General features: G+C 42.3%; 1 protein-coding gene across 2 annotated transcripts in view; it reads right to left on the bottom strand.

Annotated features, from left to right (window-relative positions):
- The window catches only part of TMEM245 (transmembrane protein 245), a 112,417-nt gene that overhangs the window by 54,155 nt on the left and 45,716 nt on the right, over window positions 1-12,546 (bottom strand). For both annotated transcript variants that reach the window (XM_028493698.1, XM_024126192.2), the window contains 2 exons: window positions 10,004-10,086; window positions 5,650-5,740 (listed from right to left, as the gene is read on the bottom strand). In XM_028493698.1, the coding sequence (XP_028349499.1) occupies window positions 5,650-5,740; window positions 10,004-10,086 (174 nt within the window). The remainder of the gene's footprint in view (window positions 1-5,649; window positions 5,741-10,003; window positions 10,087-12,546) is intronic.

Raw genomic sequence — 12,546 nt, 5'->3', positions numbered from 1 at the left:
ACATATATATGGAATCTAAAAAAAAAAAAAAATGGTCATGAAGAACCTAGGGGCAAAATGGGAATAAAGATGCAGACCTACTAGAGAATGGACTTGAGGATATGGGGAGGGAGAAGGGTAAGCTGGGACAAAGTGAGAGAGTGGCATGGACATATATACACGACCAAACGTAAAATAGATAGCTAGTGGGAAGCAGCCGCATAGCACAGGGAGATCAGCTCGGTGCTCTGTGACCACATAGAGGGCTGGGATTGGGAGGGTGGGAGGGCGGGAGATGCAAGAGGGAAGTGATATGGGGACATATGTATAACTGATTCACTTTGCTATAAAGCAGAAACTAACACACCATTGTAAAGCAATTATACTCCAATAAAGATGTTAAAAAAAATGTATTCTGTTGTTTTGTCATGGAATGGCCTATAAATATCAATTAAGTCCATCTTGTTTAATGTGTCATTTAAAGATTGTGTTTCCTTATTTATTTTCATTTTAGATGATCTGTCCATTGGTGAAAGTGGGGTGTTTAAGTCCTCTACTATGACTGTGTGACTGTCAATTTCCCCTTTTAAGGCTGTTAGCCTTTGCCTTATGTATTGAGGTGCTCCGAGGTTTGGTGCATAAATATTTACAGTTGTTATATCTTCTTGGATTGATCCCTTGATCATTATGTAGTGTCCTTCTTTGTCTCTTGTAATAGTCTTTATTTTAAAGTCTATTTTGTCTGATATGAGAATTGCTATTCCAGCTTTCTTTTGATTTCCTTTTGCATGGAATATCTTTTACCATCCCCTAACTTTCAGTCTGCATGTGTCCCTATGTCTGCAGTGGGTCTCTTGCAGACAGCATATAGATGGGTCTTGTTTCTGTCTCCATTCAGCAAGCCTGTGTTTTTTGGATGGAGAATTTAATCCATTCACGTTTAAGGTAATTATCGATATGTACGTTCCTATGACCATTTTCTTAATTGTTTTGGGTTTGTTTTTGTAGGTCCTTTATTCCTCTTGTGTTTCCCACTTAGAGAAGTTCCTTTAGCATTTGTTGTAGAGCTGGTTTGGTGGTGCTGAATTCTCTTAGCTTTTGCTTGTCTGTAAAACTTTTGATTTCTCCATCGAATCTGAATGAGATCCTTGCTGGGTAGAGTAATCTTGGTTGTAGGTTTTTCCCTTTCATCACTTTAAATATGTCCTGCCACTCCCTTCTGGTTTACAGAGTTTCTGCTGAAAGATCAGTTGTTAACCTTATGGGGATTCCCTTGCATGTTATTTCTTGCTTTTCCCTTGCTGCTTTTAATATTTTTTCTTTGTATTTAATTTTTTATAGTTTGATTAATATGTGTCTTGGCGTGTTTCTCCATGTATTTATCCTGTATGGGACTCTCTGTGCTTCTTGGACTTGATTGACTATTTCCTTTCCCATGTTAGGGAAGTTTTCGACTATAATCTCTTCAAATATTTTCTCAGATCCTTTCTTTTTCTTTTCTTCTGGGACCCCTATATGTCTAATGTTGGTGTGTTTAATGTTGTCCCAGAGGTCTCTGAGACTGTCCTCAATTCTTTTCATTCCCATTCTATTTCCAAGATTTTGGATCATCTTACTATCATTACTCTGAATTCTTTTTCAGGAAAACTGCCTATTTCCTCTTCATTTGTTTGGTCTGGTGGGTTTCTACCTTGCTCCTTCATCTGCTGCATATTTCTCTGTCCTCTCATTTTGTTTAACTTACTGTGTTTGGGGTCTCCTTTTTGCAGGCTGCAGGTTCATACTTCCCGTTGTTTTTGGTGTCTGCACCCAGTGGGTGAGGTTCATTCAGTGGCTTGTGTAAGCTTCCTGGTGGAGGGGACTTGTGTTCTGGTGGGTGGGGCTGGATCTTGTCTTTCTGGTGGGCAGGGCCGCATCCGGTGCTGTGTTTTGGGGTGCTGTGAACTTAGTATGATTTTAGGCAGCTTCTCTGCTAATGGGTGGGGCTGTGTTCCTGTCTTGCTAGTTGTTTGGCATGGGGCATCCAACACTGGAGCTTGCTGGCCGTTGCGTGGAGCTGGGTCTCAGTGTTGAGACGAAGATCTCTGGGAGAACTCTCACCGATTGATATTACAAGGTGCAGGGAGTTCTCTGGTGGTCCAATGTCCTAAACTCAGCTCTCCCACCTCTGAAGCTCAGGCCCGACACCTGGCCAGAGCACCAAGACCCTGTCAGCCACACGGCCGGGTACGTGGGGATTTCCTTGTCTTTGGGGAAGTTGGAGGTCTTCTGCCAGCGTTCAGTATGTGTCCTGTAGGAGTTGTTCCACATGTAGATGTATTTTTCATGTATTTGTGGGGAGGAAGGGGACCTCCACGTCTTCCTCCTCCGCCATCTTGAAGGTCCTCCAATTCACCCATTTAAGTATACAACTCAAGAGTTTTTTAGTACATTCACAGTTATGCAACAATTACCAAAATCAATTTTGGAACATTTTCATCCCCCCAAAAGAAAACTCCATACTAATTAGTAATCAATCCCCCATTTCTCTCCAATCCCCATACCCCTGAAAACCACTACTCTACTTTGTTTCTGTAGATATGCCTCTTCCACACATTTTATATAAATGGATGTGGTCTTTTATGACCGCTTCTTTTACATAGCCTAATGTTGTCAAGGTTCATCCATGCTGTAAAATGTATCAGTTCGTCCTTCCTTTTTATGGCCAAATAATATCCCAGTATGTGGATATACCACATTTTATTTATCCATTCATCAGTTAATGGACATTCAATGGTTGCTTTTAGATATTATCCCTGTGACTTGCAAATGAGGATCACAAATATTTTACAGTGTTTCGTAGCAATATCATCTCTCTTCAGCTATCTTCCCTTTTAGACTCTTGAGCAACAGGCTTCAAACCTATCTTTTTTTTTTTTTTTTTTTTTTTTTTTTTTGCGGTACGCGGGCCTCTCACTGTTGTGGCCTCTCCCGGTGCAGAGCACAGGCTCCAGACGTGCAGGCCCAGCAGCCATGGCTCACGGGCCCAGCTGCTCAGCGGCATGTGGGATCCTCCCGGACCGGGGCACAAACCCGTGTCCCCTGCATCGGCAGGCGGACTCTCAACCACTGCACCACCAGGGAAGCCCCAAACCTATCTTTTCTCTAAGTAATTTGAAATTTACTTCTTTAAAATCTAAGGCACATTTCTCCAGCTATCCAAATTCCCTTCTTTATCCTTTTCCCAAATAGGTAAGAATTCCAGAATAACAATTTCTCCTGAACAGATAATTCAAAAATTAAACGCTATGCTTTCCATAGAATAAGTCAGGCGCATATATATATACACACACAAAAGTCTAAAAGCCTTCTGCAATGACTGGATCTTTCTTCTATGATAGTTCTGAGATGTATATCCACATACAGTGGACCTTTGACCAACACAGGTTGGAACAGCACAAGTCCACTTACACGTGGATTTTTTTCACTAAATATGTACTACAGTGCTCCGCAATCTGTGGTTGGTTGAATCCGAGGATGTGGAACCAGGTATATGAGCACCAACTGTGAAGTTACACGGGAGTTTTTTGACCACAGAGAAGGTCAGCGCCTCTAACCACCGTATTGTTCAAGGGTCAACAGTACTTATCTTTCATTTATTCAATAAATATATTTTTTTAAAACTTCCATGTGACAGTTGATTTTCTGGCATGGACCCAGGAAGATCAATAACACATTTTTCTCTTAACTTTTAAGTTGACCACAATTCCATCCTCAGGTTAGCAGATTACTGCGTGTACAATGTCATTTCCAAGATATCTTTTTTTTTTTTTTTTTTTTGGTATGCGGGCCTCTCACTGTTGTGGCCTCTCCCGTTGCGGAGCACAGGCTCCGGACGCGCAGGCTCAGCGGCCATGGCTCACGGGCCCAGCCGCTCCGCAGCATGTGGGATCTTCCCGGACCTGGGCACGAACCCATGTGCCCTGAATCGGCAGGCGGACTCTCAACCACTGAGCCACCAGGGAAGCCCCAAGATATCTTTTATTTTGAGAGTTTGTTTTTGAATTTTAAATAAGAAATCAAACACTAATACTTTTTTTCTGGCACACATCTCACTGCAACAAATCGTGTCAATCCCTAGACAATCCTAATTACTTCAATACATTAAAACTTCAAATTACCTTCATTTCCACAGGCAAAACTAGGGCGAAGAAAAAGAGATATCCCAGGGCTTCCCTGGTGGCGCAGTGGTTGGGAGTCCGCCTGCCGATGCAGGGGACACGGGTTCGTGCCCCGGTCCGGGAAGATCCCACATGCCACAGAGTGGCTAGGCCCATGAGCCATGGCCACTGAGCCTGCGCGTCCAGAGCCTGTGCTCCGCTATGGGAGAAGCCACAACAGTGAGAGGCCCACGTACCGCAAAAAAAAAAAAAGAGAGATATCCCAAATCCATATCATGGAGTCTGATCTCAGCTGTGATAACTGTGCCTTCTCCTCTGTCTTTCATCTCCCCTTCACAGAGCTTCAGCTTCCTGTCTCTACATCTTGGATCACATAAATACCCCTTCTTAAAATACACTCTTCCTTCTCTATATTCATCCAGGACCTATCATTCCATTCCTTCAAGGTTTATCTCAAGTGCCACATTAAAGCACTAAACTCAGTTCCGGGCACACACTTCTAGCATACCACAGTAGAAAGAGCAAGGGATTTGGAATTAGTCTTCAGTTTGAAACCAAGCTCTGCAATTTACTACATGACCATAGGGAATTTACTTAGCTTTGCTAAGTCTGTTTCCTCATCTATAAAGGGTATAAAATAATTCAGACTACAATGTTTCTTTTTTTTTTTTTTTTTTTTTTTTCTCGGTACGTGGGCCTCTCACTGTCGTGGCCTCTCCCGTTGCGGAGCACAGGCTCCGGACGCGCAGGCTCAGCGGTCATGGCTCACGGGCCCAGCCGCTCCGCGGCACGTGGGATCTTCCCAGACCGGGGAACGAACCCGTGTCCTCTGCATCGGCAGGCGGACTCTCAACCACTGCGCCACCAGGGAAGTCCCAAAAATAAGTTTCTTGGAAAGATTAAATGAAGCAAATTGGAAACTGCCAAGCACATTTATCAGAAAATAATAAAATATAATATGTGTTAATACTTTTTTCTCCACAAAGCCTTATTTGGCCACCCAAGCTTAGTGACCATTCTGTTCTAAAGCACAAATAATGAATCAGAACTATCTTGGACATGAAACAAAAGGCCTACCTCTCAGATTGTTCAGGCTACCAGCACTAATCAATATGATCATCCAGAAGGTTTAATTTCATCGTATATTGCTTGTTGACTTGCAGATTTAAGCCTATCTCAAAAATAGAAATTGTTGGGCTTCCCTGATGGCGCAGTGGTTGCGCGTCCGCCTGCCGATGCAGGGGAACCGGGTTCGCGCCCCGGTCTGGGAGGATCCCACATGCCGCGGAGCAGCTGGGCCCGTGAGCCATGGCCGCTGAGCCTGCGCGTCCGGAGCCTGTGCTCCACAACGGGAGAGGCCGCAACAGAGGGAGGCCCGCATACCACAAAAAAAAAAAAAAAATAGAAATTGTTCTAAACAGAATCTCCATTTTTGCTTTATCAAAGCAAGAAGTCACTACCCATGAAGACCCTGCAAAGAGAAAGCCACAAAAAGAGGCTCTACCCTTACCTTGTGGGTTATCCATTCTCGTCCATACTGATACACATTGTTAGCCGCGGAATTAAGGGCTCTTTGGACTACCTGAGCCTCAGGAAGCCAACTAATTTAAAATAAAGAAAGAAAAAAATGAAAAACTAATACAGTGCACTGCACCAAACTCTTGGAACTTAATTTTTTAAACACTCATTAACTGACATCACACACTTACAAATGTAGTAATCTTGTAGTATAATAATATGAACAGGAAATTTGGATCTCTAAATAGAGATGTGACTTGGGAGAAATTAAGTAGCTTTTAAATTTCTCCAGTATTTATAGATTCATCAGTGGTTTGAAGAGACTGTTGAATATTTTCAGTTACATGGTACTACATTTTAGGGGAAAATTATAACCTGTATTATTATTCAAAAGTGTGAAATTCACAGAGGTATATGGATAGATCCTTAATGACTAACAAACATCTATTAGGCCTGATAAAATAATCTTGCTGGCTGCTGTGAAAACACTTTGCCACTGTATTCATGCAGGTGTCCGAAGAGCAACAGATAAAGAGGAGCTGTTGTGAGGCCAAGTCAAAGGCTTTGGCTCAGTCCAGACCTCCTCACAACCAGTGCCCTCTAGGAGACATGGGGCCAGAAACAACCTGAGCAACCTTTGCTGGGACAAACTGGGACACACCTTGGTCTTTTTTTTTTTTTTTTTTTTTGCGGTACGCAGGCCTCTCACTCTTGTGGCCTCTCCCGTTGCACAGCACAGTCTCCGGACACGCAGGCTCAGCAGCCATGGCTCACGGGCCCAGCCGCTCCATGGCATGTGGGATCCTCCTGGACCGGGGCACAAACCCGTGTCCCCTGCATTGGCAGGCGGACTCTCAACCACTGCGCCACCAGGGAAGCCCACACCTTGGTCTTATACCAACCATAGCCTCTAAACTGAGTTTCTTGCTTCAGACATTTACTACATCAGCCAATCACTAACTCTCCTAGCCTCAGTCAAAAAGTATCCCTCAGGTGAAACCAAGCTCCTACAATTAGGACTGGCCTACCCTCATCTTCCTGGGTAAAGATTAATCTCTATCACAGTATGACCTACCAAAAGAACAGCCCCAATTAAAAACAGCTTCATCTACTGGGTTCCTCCCAAGTAAGGGCAGGGCTAAGTGACGTTCAGTACCATCGTAGTGCCATCTCCTAATGCAGATCCTGAGAATTAACAGGCTTAAGACTAGTGAGTAGTAAGTAGAAAATGAGTTCCAGACTAACAATACTGTCCAGGAAAAGAAGTAAGATGTGTTCTAACTTCAACTTCATTTTCTTTGAAGCTCTACTAGGCTGACCCTACCCTGAGTCTTTCTAATTTATACTTCAGCTCACCAAGCACATCCACAGGAAGTCGAGGTACCTATGTAGGGCACATAAAATGTGTACCACACTGGAAGAAAGTATATCTAATCAATTCTTAACTGTATCACCTCCACTAAGAGCACCCACATGAATTTCCCACAAGGTCAACTGCCATCTTCAGGACAAGAATCCACTGCGTACTGAGATTTGCAAGAAACTATTAATTCATGACCACCTCCCTAAACTGCTGCAAAAGAATCAGACCTCCCACAAATTACTGAAGTCTAAATAGTTTTTAAATTCTTTCCTGCATAGAATATTATTCAGCAATAAAAAGGAACATACTATTGCTACATACAACATCTTCAGTGGACTTCAAGGGAATTATGCTAAGTGAAAAAAGCCAATCTCACAAGGCTGCATACTCTATGATTAGATTTATGTATCATTCATCAAACAACAATATTATATAGATATGGAGAACAAAATACTGGTTGCCAAGGGTTAGGAATATGTTGGAGGAGGAAGTAGAGGGTAGGTGTGGCTAAAAGGGATGGCATGAGGGAGCCTTGTGATGATGGAACAGTTCTGTATCTTGACATGGTGTTGATAGCTAACAGTAAACATGATAAAACTGCAGAGAACACATATAATATACACGCACACATACATACACAAGTGCATGTAAAACTAGTGAAATGTCAATTTCCTGGTTTTGTTACTGTATAGTTATACAATATAACAACAACAGTAGAGAAGGTGGGGTGAAGAGTCCAGGGGACCTCCCTATACATTTCTTTGCAAGTCCCTGTGAACTTTATAATTATTCCCAAATTTAAAAAGAAAAACAACCAACTTTCTGAACTACTCTGATCTGGGGCTCCCCAGTTTGTGTGTGCCTTCAGAACAATAGTAGAGATAGTACTATCACAATTGAAAATCAGTACAAAAGGGCTTCGGACTTATTTCCACTACAAAAGAATGACCACCAAAGAAAAAGAGCCCTCTTCTAAGGAGACAATTAAGGCTGCCAGTTTTTTAACTTCACTCCGGATCACTCTCCTGAACTGTACACCAACATAATCAATAGCCTACAAGATGCCTCTGTTGACACTTACCATAAACACCTCAAACTCACCAGGTAAAAAGTAAGTGAATTAGTTTTCCCACCATATCTGCTTCTCTGTTTCCTATCTTGGTGAATCCACCATCATCCACTAACTTCCAAAGCTTGAAACATTAGAGTCATGCTAGGTTTCATTTTCCTATACCCAATTAATCACCAACTAACCCCCTTAAGATCTTACAAATCTGTCTATCCTGTTCACTCCACAACAACTGTCCACAATTAAGAGCTTTACTGCCTCTCACCTAGTTTTACTCTAGCTTTTAACTGGTCTAAGAGGCTCAAGTCTTAGAACACCTTCCACCTTTTCTCCACAGCACACAGGGAGACTGTTACAGAATAAAATCTGCATCAATGTTACTTCTTATATCCTTCACTAAGACAATGAACATACCTATCACTCTCAAAAGTTTCCTTGCGCCCCTCTGTACTCCCTCCCTGGAACCCACCCCTACCACAGACAGCCACTGATCTATCTGTCACTAGATTAGTGTTTTCTAGAACTTAACATAAATGGAATCATATCATATAGACTCTCTTTTGCTTGACTTCTTTCATTCACCATAATTATTCTGAGATTCATCCACACTGCTACATGAACTGACAGTTCATTTTTGTTTAATGCTAAGTATTATTCCTTTGAATGGATATACTACAGTTTGTAACTAATCAGAAATACTGAGAACAATATTCTGGGTATGTTGACTATTGAGTATTCAACACTGAGTATGCTCTGGGTAATAGGAGATAAGTGGGTAGAAATATAACAGAAGTCCTTCTGAGAATATTCAAATATGATTCTAAACCAAGTTCAAGAAATGTCCTGGGGCTTCCCAGATGGCGCAGTGGTTGGGAATCCATCTGCCAGTGCAGGGGACATGGGTTCGAGCCCCTGTCCGGGAGGATCCTACATGTCGCGGAGCAGCTGGGCCCGTGAGCCATGGCCGCTGAGCCTGCGCATCCAGAGCCTGTGCTGTGCAACGGGAGAGGCCACAACAGTGAGAGGCCCGCGTACCGCAAAAAGAAACAAAATAAAATAAAAAATAAATAAAAAATTAAAAAAAGAAATAAAGTCAAGTCAAAGGAAAAAACCAAGTTAAATCTCAATTTATAATCCTAAAACTGGCAGGGTATTTCCTAACATAAATTAGTGACCACCTTGGGGTTAGTAAAAAAGGTCATGTAATTTGTCATCAAGTTCAATTAGACCAACAGCATAGTCCAGCTGAACACTCTCCATAAAGACATAAAAACCCGCTAACAGAAGCCAAACTAAACAAGTACACAAAGAGATCCTCTAAGACAGGGGTTGGCAGATTTCTTCTGTAAAGGGCCAGAATGTAAATAAATATTTTAGGCTTTTCAGAACATATAATCTGTATCACAACAACTCAATTCTGTCTGCCTTTGTAGCCCCAAAACAGCTACAGACAACATGTAAATGAATGGGTATAGGTTGTTCCAATAAATCTCTATAAGAACAGGTGGCTAGATTTGGCCCTGAGCCACAGTTTGCAACCCTGCCATAAAAACGATACAATATAGGAACACTGCTGACTGTGCCATGGGGGACTGTCACAAATTCCTTAGCCTTTGATCCTGCCTCCTCATCTGTGAAATGGGGATAATCTCTTCAACCTACTGAGGAACACATAACACAGTGTAGATGAAAGCTTAGTAAGTCACAAACATGTGGAAAACTGTGAATCTCAATTCAAATATATGAACTCCCCCCTCCCCACCATCCCATTACATGCTATTCTTATGCAAAAATGACAACATTCATCAAACCCTTGGCAAATTCTTTTCTCTTCCAAGGTAGAAGATCATTTCAGGTAAACAGACATAGAACCTTGGCCATCCATCTCTATTTTTGTCAAAACAACATTCTTACTTTGCCCACTCAGGGTGATTTGCTAGAGTTTCATTAATCAAATTGCTTGTGACTTCAATCATGTGTACACTCTCTTGATGTACCTGTATTATGGATAAGAAGAGAAAAGAATCTCAATAAAAATTAAACACAATTTAACATTTATTTTCTACCCTATTATTGGAACAATGCTTTTAGAGTCAAGTAATTATACATCTTAGGTTCAATTAATTTAGAAACCTCCACTGAATAGCCACTAACCATAATGTCCTAGGACACACATTATGGGAAATAAATTGTGCAGAACAGCTCCCTGTTTTCAAGCTCAACAATGGGGGGAGAAATGTAAATAGATAAAATACTTCCAAATACATAAAATATAAATATATAGATATATTTAGTTCACATAAGTGTATGTGTGTAGAGCGTGTGTGTGTGTGTGTGTGTGTGTGTGTGTGTGTGTGTGTGTGTGTATGCAGTATCAACACTACATGGACTTTAGAATTATAAGGCAATGAGAGACATACAGGGAAATAATCAACCGAGTAAGGTTTGTGAGTAAAGTAACCCAAGTGAAAATGAATCTCAGAATTTACCTTGCTCAGTAATCAACAAAATGAGGGGGATAAAAAAGGAGAAGCCAATGTCAGGGAACATGTTCTATATGATTTTACTATTTTTAAAAGTATTAAATGGAGATTGGTTCAAGATGGCAGAGTAGAAGTACGTGCACTCACTCCCTCTTGCGAGAGCACTGGAATCACAGCTAACTGCTGAACAATCATCGACAGGAAGACACTGGAACTCACCAAAAAAAATACCCCACATCCAAAGACAAAGGAAAAGCCGCAATGAGATGGTAGGAGGGGCAGAATCACAATAAAATCAAATCCCATAACCGCTGGGTGGGTGACTCACAAACTGGAGAACAATTATACCACAGAAGTCCACACACCAGAGTGAAGATTCTGCACCCCACGTCAAGATTCCCAACTTGAGGGTCCAGAAACGGAAGAAGGAATTCCCAGAAAACCAGACTTTGAAGGCTAGTGGGATTTGATTTCAGGACTTTGACAGGACTGGGGGAAACAGAGACTCACTCTTGGAGGGCACACACAAAGTAGTGTGCTCATCAGGACCCAGGGGAAAGAGCAGCGACCCCATAGAAGACTGAACCAGACCTACCTGCTAGTGTTGGAGGGTCTCCTGCAGAGGCAGGGGGCGGCTGTGGCTCACTAAGGGGACAAGGACACTGATAGCGGAAGTTTTGGGAAGTACTCCTTGGTGTGAGCCCTCCCAGAGTCTACCATTGGCCCCACCAAAGAGCCGGGTAGGGTCCAGTGCTGGGTCACCTCAGGCCAAACAACCAACAGGGAGGGAAACCAACCCCACCCATGAGCAGACAAGCAGATTAAAGTTTTACTCAGCTCTGCCTGCCAGTGCAACACCCAGCTCTACCCATCACCACTCCCGCCCATCATGAAGCTTACACAAGCCTCTTAGATAACCTCATCCACCAGAGGGCAGACAGCAGAAGCAAGAACTACAATTCAGGGGCTTCCCTGGTGGCGCAGTGGTTGAGAGTCTGCCCGCTGATGCAAGGGACGCGGGTTCGTGCCCCGGTCCAGGAAGATCCCATATGCCACGGAGCGGCTTGGCCCGTGAGCCATGGCCGCTGAGCTTGCGCGTCTGGAGCCTGTGCTCCGCAGCAGGAGAGGCCACAACAGTGAGAGGCCTGCATACCGCAAAAAAAAAAAAAAAAAAAAAAAGAACTACAATTCTGCAGCCTGTGGAACAAAAACCACAATTACAGAAAATAGACAAAATGAAAAGGCAGAGGACTATGTACCAGATGAAGGAACAAGATAAAACCCCAGAAAAACAACTAAATGAAGTGGAGATAGGCAACCTTCCAGAAAAAGAACACAGAATAATGATAGTGAAGATGATTCAGGACTTCAGAAACAGAATGGAGGCAAAGATCGAGAAGATGCAAGAAATGTTTAACAAAGACCTAGAAGAATTAAAGAACAAACAGATGAACAATAACTGAAATGAAAAATACACTAGAAAGAATCAATAGCAGAATAACAGGCAGAAGAACAGACCTGGAGGACAGAATGGTGGAATTCACTGCCACGGAACAGAATAAAGAAAAAAGAATGAAAAGAAATAAAGACAGCCTAAGAGACCTCTGGGACAACATTAAACACATTAACGTTCACATTATAGAGGTCCCAGAAGGAGAAGAGCTGATTTCTCAGCAGAAACTCTACAAGCCAGAAGGGAGTGGCACAATATACTTAGGGTAATGAAAGGGAAAAAACTACAACCAAGATTACTCTACCTAGCAAGGATCTCATTCAACATGGGAAAGGAAATAGCCATGCAAGTCCAGGAAGTGCAGAGAGTCCCAGGCAAGATAAACCCAAGGAAAAACATGCTGAGACACACAGTAATCAAACTGACAAAAATTAAAGACAAAGAAAAATTATTAAAAGCAACAAGGGAAAAATGACAAATAACATACAAGGGAACTCTCATAAGGTTAACAGCTGATTTCT

The sequence above is a fragment of the Physeter macrocephalus genome, chromosome 9, assembly GCF_002837175.3.
Source record: "Physeter macrocephalus isolate SW-GA chromosome 9, ASM283717v5, whole genome shotgun sequence".
Lineage (NCBI taxonomy): Eukaryota > Metazoa > Chordata > Mammalia > Artiodactyla > Physeteridae > Physeter > Physeter macrocephalus.
This window is presented reverse-complemented; position numbering and strand designations above follow the sequence as displayed.